The following is a 20,481-nucleotide window of genomic DNA, read 5'->3' on the forward strand; positions in this document are numbered from 1 at the left end:
TGCCTGACTGCTCTTTCTGAGAAGAAATGTCTCCTCATTTTCAACCTGAACCTCCCCTGGTGCAACTTAAGGCTGTTCCCTCTATTCCTATCACTAGTTACCTGTGAGAAGAGGCTGATCCCCAGCCCCCACACCTTCCTTTCAGGTAGTTGTAGACAGCAATGAGGTCTACCCTGAGCCTCCTCTTCTCCAGACTAAACGACCCCAGTTCCCTCAGCTGCTCCTAGTAGATGTTAAAAGTTTTTATGTTTGAAATTGACAAGACATTCACAGAAAAAAAAAAATATATAATTAAGGGTTATTTAATTTAAAAGTATTCCCTCTGATTTGAAAAGTTTCTTGGCCACAGATTTCTCAAAGGTAGGAGAGAGTTCTGGGGAGGGGAGCCACTGCTACAAGTTTGCCCCATTCTTCTACATTTCCTTAGGCATCCCCTTGTAGGCCAGTAGAGAATATAACAGAATACTGGGTGAGTGAACCTGTGGTCTAGCACAGAATTGGCTGCTTTCACACTTTTGTGTTTATTAGTCAACTCAAATTAGCAAGCACATGTTTACACTTAATGCGTAAAACAGAAAACCGTCAGCTTTGGCACTGCAAGACTGAACTAACAGGTATGGAATTCATTTGGTTGCCTCAGGCAAATGGGAACTGGCAGTTATCTGATAAAGTGACATGCAGCATACAGTACTTCATGTACCCTTAAAAGCACACAGGATATAAATCTAAGTTTGTTTAAGTACAGTTTCTTAACTGATTAAATTACATAGTCACTGACCAACGCTGTACACCAAGATTCACTGTAGTCTGTTAAAAAGTGAGATGTCTGAAAAGAAACATATTGCCATTTCTTTGGTAAGATGTTCCACCATGTAAGATTACATGACTTTAGTCAACCTCTTTTCAGCTTCCTCATAGACAGAAACGATGCCAGAATAGAAAAACATCAACTTCTTCAAATGTTTTTTTACATGTTTATTCAATCTGTGGGTAATTCCAAGCAGCATTCTGCCAAACACCTAGAAAAGGTTCTTAGGATGCCTAGTTACACAAAACCTAAGACACAACACTGCAAAATGAAACAGCATTTCCAGAAACTTTATTGCAAGCATAATAATTAGCAATGGAGTGGAATGAACTTCAAGTGCATAACCTGAGGATATCAAGCTTTATAACATAACATGGAGAAATCACTTTGTTATTTGATTGGGCCCTTTGGTTACTTTAGTTGAGTAGACCTTTATACTGAGCATAGACATACGTGTTTTATTAGCACTTCTTTATATATATTCATATATATGCTTATATATGTTCATAATCTATAATCCAGCCCAACATTTTCTGGTAGATTTTCAACCTTTCAGGTGTTGATATGGAAAGATGAACAGTTCTCATGAAGTTCATTGTCCAGTGAATATAGAAACCAGCAAATGACTACACTGTGGCTAAAAAGGATTGCTGTTGAGCAAAACTTTAGCAAGTAAACTGTTGATCAAGAAATATATAAAAGTCAGAAACACCATGGGCAAAAACTTCAGGTATTCTTTGACGGTCATCTAATTTTTATGGAAAACTATTTACCAAAAGTATGCCACTAGTGCCCAAATCTTATTATTCGCAAAAGGGTTAGTAACCAGGGCACTGTCTTTACAAACAACTAGAAAAGTCAGTATGGTAAACAAGATCAAAGAGCATTTGCATTAAAAGGACAGGATTAGATACAATCCCATTAAAGGATCTGGTTCCTAAAAGGAAGCACTATTGGATTAAGAGTTTTAGAAATCTGTTAGAAGCAGGCTAAAAGAAAACAAAATAATCCTGAACTTGAGGGTACGAGAATGAAATGATCACTATGTGAAGTTTGATAGGAAAAGAAAGAACAGAAAGGCAGGAGCTCTTAAACTGTGTATCTCATTGAAGACAACTATTGGGATAGAACTGGAGAGCATTATCTTTAAGAACTCCATTGATACTGTTTAGACAGCTGTATGTGGTAGATTCTTTTTTGCTGTTTATAGTGATATTAGCAGGGCCTATTAAAGCTTCAGAGGACATCTGATAAGCACACACTCAGCTGGCAGGTGTTTTGATTTAGAGGATGCATTAAATGATGCATTTAAGTGAAATACATTAAATGTAAATCTGATAATAACAAAAATGTTCTGTCACTCAGCATAGAAACACTTGAAAGGTTCTGAATTCAGAACTGCCTGGGCCATATCCAGGCAGGAGCCTTTCCAATCACTTGGTCAGAAGTATACTTGATTTAAGAGCTAATCTTGAGCTCTGAGATAAAACCCTTCTTGTTGATAACAACATCTAAGAAGTCCTAGTCATGAAATATGTAAATTATGATATTTCCTTGAATCTCCAGTTTGCATTTGAGCAACATGAAGTACTTGGTGCTGAGGAGCAGTGATGGTCAAAGCACTGCATCCCTGAAGAACCCCTGGTGTCTACTTTGAGAGGGCTAGGAGGCAACAAATAGCATGGGCTGTAAGAAACTAAGTAATGCCTTCTAAAAATGAACTGGAGCACTCCAATGGATCTTAGCATAGCTGTTCAATTATTTTGAAGTACAAAACCTTGTCTATGGGGAGCTAGAGAGCTCCTTGCTGTCAAAAAGGACCTTCAAAAGCAAAGTCTTCCATTACAGGACTTCTTTGCATAGGGTAGGGGTATAAAACCAAGACTGTTTCCTCTAAATAATTATTCTACTTGCAATCAGCAGAGTATTGCTGGCTCTTTTAAAGAATGGTGCCAAGACTATTGCTAAATTCAGGTAGATTAAGGCCTGAAAATGAAATCATGTAGGTAAGATCTTTGTGGGTACAGCTGGCCAGATAATGCCAAGAAGTTACCTAAGAAGAACAGACATTGATTGAAAAATCATTTTAGTGATGATCTGATAGAACTTCTATCAACCTAGTGGATACAGTGACTCTTTTGGTCTACATACTCCTTCCTTTGGCAGCAGCTGCCATTGTTTTTAAGTTGGAAGGAAGGAGAAAAGGAAAAACTTATGTCACTTGCTGGGATGAGACCTTTTATTCATCCTCCTTTATGAAATTCTGCATGACACTGGATTTTACCAGAACTGACGTCCAGGATACAGAAATACAGGGCTGAATGACAATAATACTTTAGAAATCCAAGGCAAAAATAAGATAGCAAAGGCACATGGATCCAAAAACTGATCCAACTAAATATGCTTTAAGAATGCTAACCTTATTACTAGTTCTAAGAAAGATCTGCAATCATCTATCAGCACCAAGAGCATGTTCTTCTGAAAAGAACAGTTAGAAACTCTGAAGGAGAAAATAGATCTGAGCAGATTCTTTGTGACATCTTGCTGTACAAAGGTGGCATTGGACAGCCTGCTGTCAAACTCTTATTACACAGAAAGAGAGCAAAAGTGACTGGCTAAGTGGTCAGAAGTAAATTTGTGGAAGAAATTTTAGCCTGTGCATGTCAGTGATGGTAAAAAAAAAAAAAAAAAAAAAAAAAAAAAAAAAAAAGCAGAGATGGAAAGAAAGGGCTACAAATGGAATTTCATTTTTACACTTCCCTCAACAGGTCAATAGGATAATTTTGAATAAAATCTAACAGACTTTCTCCTGAAACCCTTTTGAAGTGAAAGGTCTTAGGTCTTCATGAAAGTGCAAACATGGACAGTGTGAACTTTCCTAGGGCTAAGGAGTGACCATAAGACCAAGAATGGTTTTGATTATATTTATTTCTTTTTCAGAGCTGATTTATTAGCAGAGTATGACTCCAATTGTATTGTGTTAGTTTTGCTGAGCAAATCCATCAAATCGCTCATGGACTTGGAAAATAAAATTTCCTACTTCTTTAGTTCTGGGTCTACATGCTAAGCAGAACTCTTAGCTGTGATGTTTCCTTCACACAGAAAGCAAAAGCAGTGGGTAGCCCCATCAGGAATGTAATATTTTCTAACACAGGCAGGGAAATTCTTGAGACTGGAAGGGAAAGCCATACTGTTTGAGGATCAAAACCAGAATCCAAGGCGTGTGGAGAAAGGTAATATTCAGTAGCAAACTTTGGGCTGAAGTCCTAAAATTAACAGAATGAACAAATAATACAGGTCCTAACAGAAATTAAAAGGGGATCTAGATGTTTATGCAGAAGGACAACATATGTTTGTGATTCAGAGAAGCAGCTGAGAGAAGCAACGAAGGAAGGGCAGCACTCTGCCAATCCTGTTACCATGTGAGCTGCATGTAAAGTGAGGTGGGCTTGCAGCATGTTTCCCATGTGTACTCTAGGATAAAAGTTTATCATTGCTAGTATATACTATGTATATATTTAGTAAGAATATACCACAATGTAAATAAACCTGCAGACAATCACTTGAATTAAAACAGTATTTCTTGATAGGAATTTTCATGCCTTACTTGGAATTTTAAAACTTGAGTAAAAGCTGGAAAAAAATGGCTCACAGAGAAAAATCCTACAAATAAATTTCTTACTATATGTATCAAAGAGCTAAATGGCTAGAAAAATGGATATTTTACATTTACTTAAATTTCTTGAAACTTACTCCAGAAGCTGTGTCTAAATATTGGCTCAATAAATGAGAAAGGTTTCTGTTCAACAAGTAAACTCTACAGTAAGTGTCTAAGATTTGTAAGGGGCTCAGCTATAAATGCAAATGATCCTGCTCTTCTGGATGGTTCAGATATCTGTGTATTCATGTTCTTTAAGAAGTTTTGTGAAGAAAGAAGATAATCTGTATCCCACCCTAATGAACATGGAAATCTTACATATTTTACCTGTACATATTTACCTGTACAAATACCTGTACATATTTTCTCTCCAGATGATTATAACCCTATTTATTAAATTTCTCTTCTGACTAGCTTGCACTTTCCACATTTTGTAAAAATGTATGGTCATAATAAACTGACAGAATAATATATAAACAATCAAGCAGTAAGTAAAAGAAAGGAGTTTCAATAATCGTCTGTGAAACCAGCTAAACACAAGGACAGAACATTCTACCAGTGATGAAAAGCAGAGGGAAACTGCAGAAACCACATGTCAGGAAAGTTTCCCAAGTGTGATTGTGGGTGTAGTCTGGTGGTCTGTGCAAGACAAAGAGAAAAGCAAAAAAGCAAGAAATTTGAAGAACAATGAGCAGAAAGAAGGACTGAAATGAGAGCTTTAAAATCCATTATGTTACTTTTTCTTTCAAAGAATTTAAACAACAAATGCAATCTTTTTGATATCATTTAGCAAAACCACATACTTGCTTTGTACAGTAAATTTCTACTTCATTTACTTTTACTGAAATGTTTATGTATTATATACAATTGTCATCATTTAAAGATATCTTCATATGAGGAAATTATACGAAGTTGTGCTTCTGATTGCAGAGGTCTGGATTCAATTCTTTTGAATCTTTGAGTATACTTATATTAATGATCAGATAGCTGTCCATACTGTAAAGGCTATTTCTGTGATTTTAGTTTCCAAATCAAAGAGTTCCCTCAGGCATTTCCATCTATAGTTTTGTAACATAAGAGAAGAGAAATAATATATAACATGTCTTTGGAAATATTTTTGTACTTTTTGTTTCAGGTAGAAAGAAAAGCTATCTTTAAATTTGACCTTATAAATCAATCAAAACACAACCTTTTTTGTGAGACTTAACCCAAAGGATTTGTCATTTCCAGCTATTTGTGTGTGTTAAGCTTTCACATTTACTCGTAGTCCTTAAAACTCACTGCAGAAATGTAAATGGCATTGTTTCAAAGTCTGGGCTGTACAACCTGGTTACTACTAGCTAATAACATGACTTTCATACTGAACTTGAAGTGGAAAGTGTTCCATTTCCAGCCCAAGACTACAGTTATACTTCGCATTTATATACTGCAAACTCTGATCTATTAATACAGCCACCAAACTAGATTTAATTTCATGTTATTTGTGAAGCTAATCAACAAATTTAAAGTATTTTGAAAAGCTTCAAGAACATCTTAGGATATAGGTATACAAAAATAAATAAATAAACAAAAGGTAAGAAAAATTTATTTAATTTAGCTAATTTCCCCCCACTTTACTTATTGTGACAGAACCTTACTTCTATTGCCCTAACAATACCACTCAGTTCAGTTTAAATACAGTTTTGTAAAAATGAAATTCTTTTTATCCTCAAGAAGTATGACAAATATTATTTCAAAACTGTATTCAAAGGGAGGAGTTTGCAATTTCAAGCAGTAAAAATAATATCTGTCATATATGCTGAGGACAGCAAAGTTACCTGCAGTACTAATAAAGCTTCATCCTGTTACTCTTTAGTCATGTATTTCCATCTTAAAGAGCATGCCTATCAACAAAATTTAGTTAACTTTTCCTTTTCAAATATTTCTACACTGGCTTCTGACAAGAGCAGAAATACTGTGAGATAGACCAGCTTTACACTGTTTTTATTTTTATTTTAACTGGGAGCAGAAAGCATTACAGTATTTGCAGAAAAGACAGGTTTGGAAAAATCATTTGATCTTTTCGGTATTTATTCAAGAAGAACACTTGAGATTTTTGACTTCTCTTGTCATCATATTATATGGTTGTTGGGTTTGTGTATGTGTGTGTGTGTGTGTGTGTGTGTGGTTATTTTCATTATGTAAATAAAGTTCATCAGCCTTAGGTTGGGACATACAGTATTTGAACAGGCACTACTGAATTCTTCTGTAACTGGATTCCCTTCTTATTTCTTCCAAAGTGAATACTGGTTTCTTTATTTGAAAGATTTAAAGCTAAACACTGTATTACAAAAACACATTGTGTTTATCTTTAAAAATACTCCACTTGAAAGATAAAAGTTTCTCCACTAAAAACAAGTAGTATTTCACTCTTAGAACATCTTAAAAAGCTTAAGGTGTCAAACCTGATTTGTCAAACTGAAATGCTTTTGCCCAGAAAAGTGATGGTATGGCTGTGCAAATAAACTCTAATTAGCAAGAGTCATCTTTAAACTACCTTTTCTTCAGTGAAGGAAGCAGTCCATTTGCATGCCCTATTGCCAACTGAATGACTTATCCTAATGCACAAACCAATTAAAAATTCAAAATAAAGAAATGCAACACATTTATATGTTTGTTTTTTTTTTTTTTTTAATTTATAAATTACAGCTGAAAAAAAGGAAAAAAGTTAAACACAATGCATGAGGATGTTTCTATTCATTTTTCAAACTAAACAACACAATGGTAATATTAATTCAAATTATTTTATATTTAAAGACTAATTTTATTCCTGTCTATAGAGCTGTGAAGGCTTCCACTGTAGCGGAACTGATGAAGAAACCCTTGCAAGATGAGCCTCTTTTACTATAATTCACAATTCTTTCTCTGTACAGTGTGTTGGGAAAATGCAATCTGCTGGGAAAGTAATAGCAGACAATCAACACATATTATCCTGTCCTCTTCACCTCACTGAAAGAGGTAATGCCAGAGCAGGTTTAGTGTTACATTAGTAGTTTTAACATAGCTCCAGTGCTACTCCATAGCCTAGAAGAGCAGAATCCCTTACTCTGTGTGCTTCAGGGCTAAATTCATCGCACAGCTAAATACTTGGCATGTATATTTGCTATTGATAGCTTCAAGAAATAATGGCAAAGTCCATTAGTCAAGTGTACAGCCCAAGAAAGCGTGCAATGAATGTCCTCTGAAAGTTGGTGGGGAAAACATGTCTTCACGGTCACTCACACAAATTTTGGATGTCCTTTTGTCTATTGTTTTCCTTACTTTTCAGCCTGGCAGACTACACCTACTTTTTCTCCACTTTACTCCTCACAACTCTCACTGGAGTTCAGTATTGGATAAATGCCAAATCCTATTTTTTTTTCACAGAAGCAATGAAACTACTAATATCAGAGTCCTTTGAGGCCACAGTGGCGAAAACGTCATGATTTGCTTTAGATTATTTTGAAAAGCATTATAATAATGGAAGCATGAGAAACTGATGACACTGACTAATTGAAAAAACTAAACATTGTTTCCATTGGATTTGTGTTGAACTGAATCCAAGTAAGCGCTCAAAACATTGAAGCTGAATAAGTGTCTAAGTAAACTTCTTCATATAATTATTAACATATTTGTGAGATAGCTGGTACTAATGTCATTTATTTTGTCATTTTATTTGTCGCATTGCAAAAAAGTAATATTGAAATGTTCTGAGGACAGTCTAGCTAAACAATCAATGCAGTGACAACACAAACAAATAAATAGTTATAACAACTATTGTTTGTGTTGTTGCAACTCTGGCATGGTTCCATAAATTAGAGTGGTATTTGAGAAGGCAATCATATCATATTTTACCAATTACAATTACGGACCACTGAGAATCTGAACAAGTAGCATGAAGTATAAAATATGTTATAGTTCAATCAAAAGCTTCTGGGGTAGATAAAATGATTGCTTGAAATTTTCTGGTTTGTATTATGCAGCAAATGAGACACAAAGATCTCTGTGCTATTTTCTTGCCTTAAAATCTATGGAAGTCACATATGGTAAGAGAGAGGGTAAAGACAGAAAAAAAGTGAGATGGACAAGAAGGAAAAACAAAGGAGAGATGAAAATGAAAAAAAATGGGAGGAAGATGAGGTTTAAGCTTTTTATAGATTTTTAAATCTAATTAGCAAGTCTAATTTAAAAGTACAGAAGCTACATGACAAGCTGTTGACTAGTATGTGTAGCTATTATAAACTAAGTTACAAGAAAAGCTGGTCAAATATTTTCCAGTGGAACAGTATTCCATCAGAAAATGCTAATGGAATGGAACCAAAACCTTCCATAAGAACACGACTTCTTGAAAAGTTTTGACAGAAACCAGGCATAAAGGCAGGCTAAATTACCAACGTGCCTCTTCATCTTTTCTCTTGTCAGCCAGATGGCTGGTGAGTAGCCTGCCAGGCTGCTTGGCTTCTGGTTTTCACAGAATCCCTGACTTCTTGCTGGATGGGCTGCCAAACAGCTGGAAAGCCAGGTCTCCAGGAGCTCCTAAGCTTTTTGGCTTAAGTTCTTCAAGCTCTCAGGCAGCTGCTTTGCACTTAGGATCTGAGGCTCCCCAGTTTGGGAGACATAGGTTACGTTCTCAGTTTCCTGTTGCTTCCCAGATTTCAGGTTGTGTTTTACAGGAGGAACTGGGCTCCTAAGGACCTCAGGGCAATATATGGCAGTTCATTCTGGATCTAGGATTGCATGTCTGTAGGAGCCCAAACACTCCATGACAACTGGTCCACTAAACTTCTAGGCAGCCTGTGGCAAGAGTCATTGGAGAGGTTGGCACTTTGTGGCCCTGGCAAGTATGGCAACCAACTATGAACTCACCAAGCCACTTTGTAGGCTTCCTAAATCTCCAAGGACCCTGCTATTCTGTAAAGTCTGAGGGGCAAGCCAAAAATTCCTTTTTGTCTTTCTTATGTCTGTCTTTGTAACAAAAACCTAAAAATTTGTACACTACATCCAGATTATCAAGAATTAAAAAATGCATAAAATTGAGATAAAATTTAGGGAGGTAGGTATGAATGATGTTAAAATACGATAATGTCTAGAGAAAACAAATAGGCAAATGGAAAGAGATCAGTAAAGAGCATTAAGTTTGAACTGCCAAGATTTCCGTATATAAATACAAGAAGCATAACAAGGAAAACAAAGAAACTGGAAAATGCTGTACATACTCAAGCAAGGAGTTTTGACGTTACAGGCTTATCCAAAGAAAAGTACATAAACAAAAATATATTGGAACTATTTAAGTAAAATTTTTAAAATATAAACAAATGAACAACAGTTTGCATTATGGGGAACTGCTAATCTTCATACACTGGAGTTATTAATCAGTAAAATGTGTTAAAAACAAAAAAAAAGTAACAGAATATTTACAATGGCAAATAATCTTTCTAACTGTTAAGTATCAGAAGAATTTCAAAGTTCAGCTACCTTTCCTGGTTACTTTTAATACAGAAATGTCCATTCTAGTTTTATACATATGGTTACACTACAATTTCCTTAACAAGCAAAATTTATATAGAAATCTTAAATAACATGGGTCATTTGCAGCATATTTTCCACCCACGTTAACTCCAGACTGCTGCCTCCAGTAGAAGTCACTACCTTAGCAAAAGTGAAGGCTACTTGACCATCACACATGCTCATCTCTTGGCCCTTCCCTCCTAAACCTGATTTAGTTCTGCTTTTGCATTTATTTTGCGTGTAAGAGAAAAGAGATTTTGTGCGTGAAAAAGAATGGACATTCTCTTTCCCTTTATGTAGGAAATACACAATCATCTTTAGATGGCTGATCATCCTTCATCACACTCATGAAATTCCACTGAGAGGGTGAAAAGGAAGAAATGCATTTGTGTGTGTTGGGGGGGGTTGGATGACACTTTATCAGAAAAGTGAGATATCATTTTACAAATACGTTTTAAGAAAATAGGATAAAAAACTTTCCCTTTCTTCCCTCAAATTCCCAGTCTCAGACTGTTTACTTGAATAATTTTGACAGACTTCACACACAGCTGACTTCCAGAAGTTCTTTAAGAAAGCCTTTACAGTTGTAGTTGTAACAAAGGTTAAAATTTAAACTTTGAAAGCTGAAAGCTGACAAAACAGAAGAAAGGATGAGGCCTTACATTATGTTTGCACCCAAAACTGTATTAAATACAAGGAAGGAAAATAACCTCTAAAACTTTGATTTTTACTTTTATTTTATTTTTTATTTCAAAACATACTATTTATACGTTCCTCTGTGAGGAAACAGTTGACAGTGTTCCTCTCATCACCATAATGCCTTTGGATGAATTTTATGATAGCCCAAATAACATCTTTGTGGAGTTTCTCTCAGTTTTTCTGTTTGGGCTGATGTACATTGGGATAACACTATAAATACTGTTTTTTTCAAAGTAGCATCATAACCAAATATTGCTGTTCCAACATCAACAGAGTTCAGTAGACTTTTCTTAGCAATTTTTCACAATCATTTGTGGTTTTTGGACAGTATACTTACATTTTGTCGTTACCAATGTGCCTGCAGTAGTAACTTTTCCTTTTGGAAATAACTAATTTATACAAATATGTTTCTAATAAGATAATTAATTTGAATAAGTGGTTCAGCTCTTCTAGCCTTACAGTTTAAATAAAGGTATACCTTAATTTATCCAAAATCATAAGATATTTTTCTAAGACTCACAGGTAGCATTGATAGGTGCAGTACAAATTTTCTCATGAGTTCTACCAGCTAAATTATGCCACTGCCAAACCACCTGTAAGATCTTCACTCTACAAGCCACTCTTAAGGCTAAAATTATTTAGAAATAATGCTGGCATACAGAGGTCATGACTGATCTCAAACCAATATTATGACTGTCAGAGTTATAACAGTTTATGTACTGTAATGTATAATTTATATCCTCTGTTTAAAAAGTCTTAAATCTGTCACAGACCAAATAAAGTTGATCTAAATCATACTGATGTAATAAACAATTTCACTTCGCTATATCATCCTGATGTAATCAGCAATATTGTCAGTCCAGTTCTACAATACTATTCTATGGGAAGTACCCTGAACCAGCTACCATAATGCAACTGTTAATTTATATAACCTAAGCATATTGGCACTTAGATTCTCCTCCCTTTTTTGCCATTAACTTCTTGGCAAATCAGACCCAAATGCTCAAAAACATCTTTGAGAAGTCACCTGGGCATTCTGTGACTCATTACTTTCTAACTGTAAAACAGAAATGGTGGGTTTTCTAATCTTAAACAGATTATGGTAGGAGTAAGTGCATGAGAGATGTCCATGTACTCACACACTATAGCAAAAAGAGCCATATCAGTATGATAGATTAGCTTCTATGATTTTATAAGTATCATAGCAAATAATGTTTAAGTTGTATATACACAAAATATCTGTGCAGGAAAATGGATGCCGTATTAAATTTTATAAAATTTGTTTTGGATACTGTTAACAAGTTCTTTTTCATCTGTGAAGGTCCACACTACAGAAGACAACCACTACGGCTTCCGCAAAACAAAACAAAACAAATTCAGACTTCAAGCTCAAAGCTATTGGAAACATGCTTTGCAGTTTCAAGTACAGGCTTGGAAAATCCAGAGTGCACATAACTCATTTAAAGTCACATACTTATTCCTGCTTTTGAGTCAAGCACTGCATAAACCAAATCGTGCTTCTTGGAAGACCATGTAAATTGTTGAGTATTATTAACTGTGAATAAAAAATCAAAATTTTGTTTACACAGAAATAGTTACTGCATCTCCACAGTTTGGCTATAATTGCTGCTTTATACATATTTCTTTCCATTCAGTGTCAGAGGAAAGGGTATTATTGGTAGGTTTGTTTCAGTGTGCCACTCTGCCTCAGTCTCACACAAAAGACTCTTTGTGGGGTCACAGATTAGCATTTGGGCAGGCAGCCAAGAGAGATGAAAGGAGAGTGGCTACACTAAGGATGTACATAGCTTACACTCATCAAATACCCTGGGGGAGGGAAACAGAGAAAAAAAATATCTATGTAGTCTGTAATTTCAGTAGCTGTCCCCTATCCCTTTAGCTTCTGAAAATGTGTTTTTAGTCAAACCTCTAGCAATGCAGAGCTCCACTCTGTCAGTGCAGGTCATGGAGTCCTATGCATAATGAGTACTAAGATAAAGTAATATTTTAACATTTAGTTATAGAAATATTGTTCAAGAGATAGGCAGGTATAGTCAGATCTTGACAGAAGAGACATGTATGCACCCTATCATCAGGTAATATAAAACTTTCATACTAGATTATATGGTTTTTTTAATTAAAAAAAAAAAAAAAAAAAGATAATCCAGAATAACCAGGATGTTTTAAAAATGACAAATAAGCTGTCTTCATAGAAATCATTGTGAAGAAATAGAAAATGCTGAAGTTTTAAAAATCAGGAGCAAATGTTCTTGAAACACCTTCATCCACATATCTGTACATACATCTATCTATTTACATAAATAACAACTACAGTGTTCTCAGTTCCAGGCAGGAAATGCTGCCTGCAAAGGATCCTAAGGATATCTACCTCTCTGAGGAAATTTCCGTTCTTTACATGGTCAGGTTTCAAACTGTACGTAGAAGGATATGTATTTTTAGTATAGCAGAGAGAAGATACAAAAGTTGCATTGAATATGGAGCTAAATTAGAAATGGAAGATATTACTGTAAAAAAAAAAAAAAAGGATAAAAGTCTACTTAATATTCTAGGAAACATTTAATGAGAAACAAAACCTTCCACATTTATTTTACCACAGGTCAGTGGTAAGAAATCATTGAAGATGAGTTACAGATTATACACAACATTTTATCTCTACCTTGGAACTGACATGAAATACATGAATAGTTCAGTCTTCTGTGCAAACTGACCTGCACAACAACCACTATTCACAACTGGCACTTTTTGTTGGCAGTCTCAACAGAAAATCTATGGATTACATTGGCACCAAGACTGAAATATGCTCTGAAACCGAAAGACAGTCTCTTGAGAATGCAGTTGAAGTACCTCATAGTGGTGAACAACTACAACTATCTATGCTATTCAAAGCCCACGAGTAAAAGCTTTCTGTTTCCAGCATTGTCAGATCAGCGTTTTCAGCATACTTTGTTTGGGAACAGGAAGTTTGGATCCTGACAAGTTATTAAATTAATTCCAAACACGTTAAGTGCTCTAAAGGCAAAACAGAATGCCTCCATCTAACACAAAATGAGTTCTAGATGAGGGCTACTACTCTATTTTTAACAAATGAATACATCAATTACTTAAAGCAGTTAAAGGAATGAAATACATGTTAAGTGGCAAACAGCAAAGTATTGCTGTAAGTCATACAAATACAAAAACTGTATGTGAATATATATGTAACAAAGCTATTAAATACTTTCTCACCTTAGCATTTTCAATGCATGGACAAATAGCCCAAGCTGCACTTGCTTGAACATCTGGATTAGGATTCTTCAACAACGACCATAACAAACGAACTCCATCTAAACGGTCGATTATCCTATCAAAGGAATTGATCAGAAAAAAAGAGATAATTAATTATGGAGTACACAATGCTAAATTTTAGATTGTATCAGTTTGTTTGAGAAACTACTTTAAGAAATATTGGTATGCTTTTCTTTAGCGTACTGTTTTGCTTTACGTAAGTACTTGTGTTCTGTTGTCAGCTGACTGCCATCAACATACACAGTAAACATTGCTTGCTATTGTAGATGGGTGTGAATAAATTATGTAAAGACAGGATATGTTTTCCAACTAAATCTTTTGAGTGTTGTTTACGTTTTTATCAGTACTGTGATTCAAAATGCTTATAGAAGATAAAGTGAACTGCATTATAACCAGAACTCATGTAAAAGTAGAAGTAAGCATGTGACTTTTTAACGATCTGCATGTAAACTGAAATCTGAATTCAAGCATACTAGCTTCTTTCATATAGTAACAAATACTTTCCAAAACAAATATTTATGCCCAAAACTATGTACTTAACTTTTTATTCAGTCTATGCTTAATGTATTTACCTTACTGTACAACATATTTTAAGGTACTACGTTTCTAATCTAGCATTAGAAATTAAAATGGTCACACCACACTGCACCCTTTGTTGGTCATGAATAACGTGTAACTTGTTTCCCATGTGTTCCTTACCAACAAGACTAACATTGAATATTATGTTATAATTACTTAAACACACTGTAATCAAAGTATCTTCATGACTAGCTGAAAAATGAGTTATCATCAGAATCATCTCTACACCATCTGTGTTATGTTTACATATCAATCAGGCCTGGGGATCATAACGTCACATTAGGGTACAGTGAATACCTTAAATAGAAAGGAAGGTCAAACAAAACTTAACAGCTTTTACAAACATTCCTATTTTTCAAAAAGATATATTTAACCCAAAGCAGATGAGCTGAAGATAAAGGAAAGCAAGTATACTTTTCTAACCTCAGAAGGAAAAAATTCTGTTGTATACATGCAAGTCTACATCTTTAATTGTAAATACAAGATAAGGGAAATAAAGTACAGGTTACATCTTATTTGTGATCACTGTAAATACATTTGCCAGGAAATTTTTAAACTTATTATAAAATCATTTCTTTACGCACTTCTGCCATCATGTGAAGAAGGAAAATAATTAAGGGCATGGACTCTGTCTAAAATAACCACAGACTTTAATCCCAACATTTTTATGCAAACATGTTAAACAACTATGTTTTCAAAACAATAACTTTCTGCACAAAAGGTTGGTTAAGCTGAGAAACCATAAATTGTTGTGTTTTTTTTGTTTGTTTTTTTTTTTTTTTTTTTAAGATCTGCTCATTTAATACAGCTTATTTTACTTACTCATTTCCAAATCAACTGCAAGAATATCATAATTCAACAGAAAAAAATCAGAAATCGTAATACAAATTAGAACAGCATGATCATAAACTACACAATTACATATGTATGTCTACATAATAAGGATGACTTCAGTATAAATGTCAAACAAGCTTTTAAATCTCTCCAAATCCCCCAAACTTTCAAGCAATTTTAATAATACTTTCCTGTCATTTCAGAAAGCACATAGAATTTTTTCCTATATTGGACTTAATTAAAAAAAGATCCATGAGTGTTTCTTCTAGTCAAGCAGAGCACTGATCACTTACCAACACGAGATACTTCCTCCCGAGAGGGGCTAAATATAAATGACCCAACTCCAACCAGTATATAAAAATCAAGTGATAAAAGTCAAACACTGAGTTCAGATTTTTCTACCACATTTAAGAAAACAACCTCTAGGCTGATTTATCTTTTTTTTTTTTTTTTTTCTTTTTCAAAGCCTTCTTGCCAATTTAAAATTCACTTTCTTCTCAGTTTTCTTGTCTTCTCTTCAGCTTTTCAAGGCAAACTACCCTCACTCTATGGTTCCTTTTCTAAAGAAAATTTTTGCCTTTTGGTTGAAGACCAGAAATATGAGTTGTCTTAGACTCAACAGAATAGCTCAGAATATCTGAAAGTGTTGTCCTCAGTCCATTCAATGTGTATAAAACAAAGAATGGTATGGAATAAACAAACAAATCCCCAAATTACATTCTTCATCACCGACCAGTGGTTTCACTCATTTATACTAGATTAACTCAAATGTTCTTCTATGCAGAAGAACGATACTGTCAAAATTTCATACTGGAAGAATTATGGTTGTGTCACCATAGAAGCACAAACCCTTTTATTTCCATCTTACTAAGAATATACATTTGCCAATTAAAGAAAGCATTGGTAAACACGTGACTAAATCCCTTCTCAATTCCATTTTTTTCAACCTTTACGTGGTTTCAGTGTAGCAGATGAAGAAACCGGATGTTAAACTAGCATGTCTGCTATAAAAGCAATGGGAACACTAAAATAAATGGCCCTGAAAAATGTTTCCTCTATAAAAGTGTTTGGATGTTAGTTTCCTTTCTATATGAAAATTCCTTTTTAAAGAGGGCAAAAACATGCATTCAAATTTCTTTACAAATAAAGACAGACCTGTAATCTTGAAAATTTCAGCTCTGATGGCATCACTCTAACCAATATTCAGATTTGTTTGTACAATGCTTTTGTATCTAATTTTCATCCCCAAACTGATTATAACATCATTAGCAGGACACTGTAATATAGCTACTTATCACAATAAATACAAAGAAACTGTAAAATTTCCTTTGGTTGGCTTTCAGTTCTGCATTCATTCATATCTAGTACATTAGTTGCCCTGTGGTTACAGTCACTGAGATGAGATGCTTTCTAATAATTTGTTGATGTAATAAAGGCAAAACTAAGCTACAGTTAAAGCTGTATTAATCATGGGACTGTTAAAGAAGTGGTCTTTAAATAAAGAGGCAGAATATTTTGAAAGCTGAAGGGAATCTCATAAAAGCTGAAATAATGTGATATTTAGATGATATTTAAAAAGTTTTACTATTTAATAATTTAAAGTTTAAACATTTAACTGGTTTATACAATAGCTGTATTGTATACACTTAAAGAATCTAATGTATAGAACACTATTAATAGCATGAATTTTAACAGGCATGAAACTCACCCAAAGTAGGAATATTAATTTCATTATAGGTAATTACTATCTGTTGCTTCACTACAAGTACACAGTGCTATTTGCTATTTGACCAGTGCAGATAACTTCACAAGACAGTTTTTATGAATGACTTGCAGTGGCTGTTTATAGATCACAGTTGCTTAATAGAGGCTTTTTACATTGCATTTATGAAACTTGATGTCATAGCGCCACTGAATATCACGGTATGTCTGCAAAAATTTGGTCACAATTCTAGGAATTTACATTGTTTTCTAAAATATATCTGAAACTAGCAAAACTGTTAATCTGAAATTGTACTCCTCTTTAGAATTCAGATTTAATATTGTACCTTTCCAGTAGAAACTTCAAAATGAATTGCTTAAACACCACACACACAGAGCATAGGCATCTGTTTGTCATATCTATCATCTTTTTCTGTTACAGTATTATTTGACAGAACTTTTGAGAAGTCTAGTTCTATTGTCTGCCAATTTAGACCACTAATACAGATATAAATAAACAAAGTTAAACTGACTCTGTATTGTGCTTACTGGTAAGATTACAGGGTTTAATTCTGGCAGATTGTAATCTTGTCTTTTCTGAAACCACAATTTAGTATGTTTCTTAAAACTTCCACTATTTGCTAGAGTGCTTTAATGAATAGAATTATATACAAATGTCTTCAACTCCATCTGTCTGGCTAAAATATTTGTACATTTTAATTTATAATATTCTAAAACATCAGTTTTGAATGCTAGAGTTGAAGTCTATGGGTTTTCGAATGAAAAGTGCAAATGAAAATCTAATGTTGGCTAAAGAATGAGCATTAATAGTCTGGTTTTGATAATATAAAAAGAATAACTGTGGAAGTTCTTTAAAATGACAAACATACATAAAAGATATGCAGAGGCATCTCTGTCAATGCTGTGCAGCAGCACTCTGCAGCAGACAGAGTGTGGAAAACAGGTTCAGCTTATTATTGCTGTAAGAGAATCGGGTTGCCAATCTTTATACAGAAGATTTAGATTTGCCCATGCCAATCTACTACTCCTCTTTGTCAATGCATGCTTCTTCCATGGAACATATGATAAAAATACATTATTTCCCTCAGTATTTAACTCCACTGTTTCACGGAACGTGCTCTGTTTTTTTTTATAATCCAGAATCAAATTTTATTTCCTACATGAATCCTATCCTCTTCATTACATACCCTTGAATCACTCACAGAAACTTCATGAGCTCCACCCTTTCAGTGTGTGTGGTTTCCACATGCCTACTGCTGCAAGTATAACAGTCAAAATAGAAGACTGTTCAGCTGAAAGGCTCTAAGGCTAACTTTACTAAGCACATGCAGCTAATAGAATGTGACAATATATTTGAAAATTCTCAATTCTTACTGAGAGTTAGATACTAACTTGAAATTTTCCTGCTTTGCTCTGGGTTTCTAGTACATATCAAGGTCAATGACAGCAGGATCCATAAGAATCATCATACTTCTAGGTGTTTCTGTAGTGCTAAATTAAAACAGAATCTCTCTAAACACTGCTTGTCCAAACCAAGTGACAAATAAGACAAGCCTTAAGACCTAACAGCCAAATTGACAAGAGAAAAGCTAATAGAAAAGATCAACTGATCTCCTAGACCCCATCAAGACATTCCATGAAAAGATGATTACAAAATAAGGAATGTAATAATGATTCATTCAACTGAACCAGGAAGACCAGAAACAGATAATTATCAAACTTCAATAGAAAGTCATCATGTGTATATACTTAGAGGCTACGAAGTGGCTTTGCTTCTTTCCAGAAGAACATCTTGGAAGATCTCCACATTCTTGTTAAGATGAGCAATAGATTGTAAAGAGCTGAAAGCATTAGAAGAGCTCAAACAGCGTTTCTCAGATGTATTTCAAGACAGCTATTCTTAGCACAACAAAGCAACTCATGAAACAACAACAAGAAAAAAAAAAGTGTAAGACATAAAAGGGAATGAGATGGTAGAGCTGTGCATCCTCTTCTTTCCAAATTAAAGTTATTAGTACAGTAGGAAAGCAAATGTTTCCAGGTACTTTGCTACCACATGGATCTTTTAGATGTCTTTTAATACTTCGATAAGATTAAACAAGAATAAATAAGGTAATAATGGGAATAGTAGAGTGGCTAGCACCTGAACTATTTTTATCATATAATCATACAGTGATAGAATATACAAGTTGGAAAGGACTCACAAGGATCATCGAGTCCAACTTCTGGGTCCCCAAAGGACCACCCAAATAAATAAATAAATAAATAAATAAATAAATAAATAAATCAGACCACATGTCTGAGAAAATTGTCCAAATGCTTCTTGAACTCTGGCAGCTTGGTGCCATGACTGTGTCACAAAAACACAATGCACCACATACTCGGAATTTGAGCATCCTTAGCATGCAGTGTTCACAGTCTGGAGCTTTCATATCACTAATTTATAAATTGAGTAGCAATATATCAACATATTCAAACATTAAAAAATAAAAAAAATATCTCAGAAACAAAAGGCTGAGTCCCACATTCTGCAATTAGAACAAAGTGATACTACAGATCAGGTATCCTACATGTGTTTGGTGACCCACTCTTCTCAAAAAGAAGATTGGTTTGTATGCGGAGTTAGTCTCAGCTCCTGCTATACTGGTCTGAGGAGGAGGATAGAGAAGAGGAATGGATGGCCCATGATTTGGGGTGGGGGAAGAGGGGAATCTAATACTTTAAGCCTGCAAGAGGCAGAGTCCTCAACCAAACAAATCATTGAAATGTGTGAATAATTGCATTGATATTGATGTTTAAACTAAGCATCGTTTAAACATTGTGATGGATCAGGATCAAACTTATCTGCACCTGGCTGAATCGTGCCTCTGGAAAAAAATGCATTATCTCTTCTAGTGCTACGAGTCTGAACTTGCACTAGCACAATACTTCAGGTAAATGTCACAGTAATAGACGTAATTTCTCTGTAAGTGTTTTTGTTGTTGTTATTGCTGTTGGAGCAAAAAGTATATTTTGCTCCTGGAATAAGTTCCTTGCTAATGTTTTAAAATATTTTCAAAATATTAATAAATAAAAACAAATGTTGAGAACCTTTGATAAAGATTTTTTTTCATATGAACTGAATTCAACATTTCAATCCTTCACCCACTCTTGGCAAACTCTTTCAAGTTTCCTCCCAAACAACCTGTACTCTCTCCTTAAAAACAAGATGGACTTTGTTTTATCACAATTTTAGCAGCAACTTGTGTTATTTTTGGTGCTTATGCTGACCACATTCCAGTGTGAAGCTATCCATACTGGATATTACACGTGGTAGTCCTGAGTACTGGCATATGTCTGAGGTTTCATA

The 20,481-nt window shown here is 34.6% G+C and overlaps 1 protein-coding gene across 4 annotated transcripts in view; it reads right to left on the minus strand.

The window, feature by feature from the left end:
* ODAD2 (outer dynein arm docking complex subunit 2) overlaps positions 1-20,481 on the minus strand; it is an 89,760-nt gene that overhangs the window by 26,743 nt on the left and 42,536 nt on the right. For all 4 annotated transcript variants that reach the window (XM_072033726.1, XM_072033725.1, XM_072033724.1 and 1 more), the window contains exon 17: positions 13,938-14,052. In XM_072033726.1, the coding sequence (XP_071889827.1) occupies positions 13,938-14,052 (115 nt within the window). The remainder of the gene's footprint in view (positions 1-13,937; positions 14,053-20,481) is intronic.

Source organism: Anas platyrhynchos, chromosome 2, assembly GCF_047663525.1.
Source record: "Anas platyrhynchos isolate ZD024472 breed Pekin duck chromosome 2, IASCAAS_PekinDuck_T2T, whole genome shotgun sequence".
NCBI classification, from domain to species: Eukaryota; Metazoa; Chordata; class Aves; order Anseriformes; family Anatidae; genus Anas; species Anas platyrhynchos.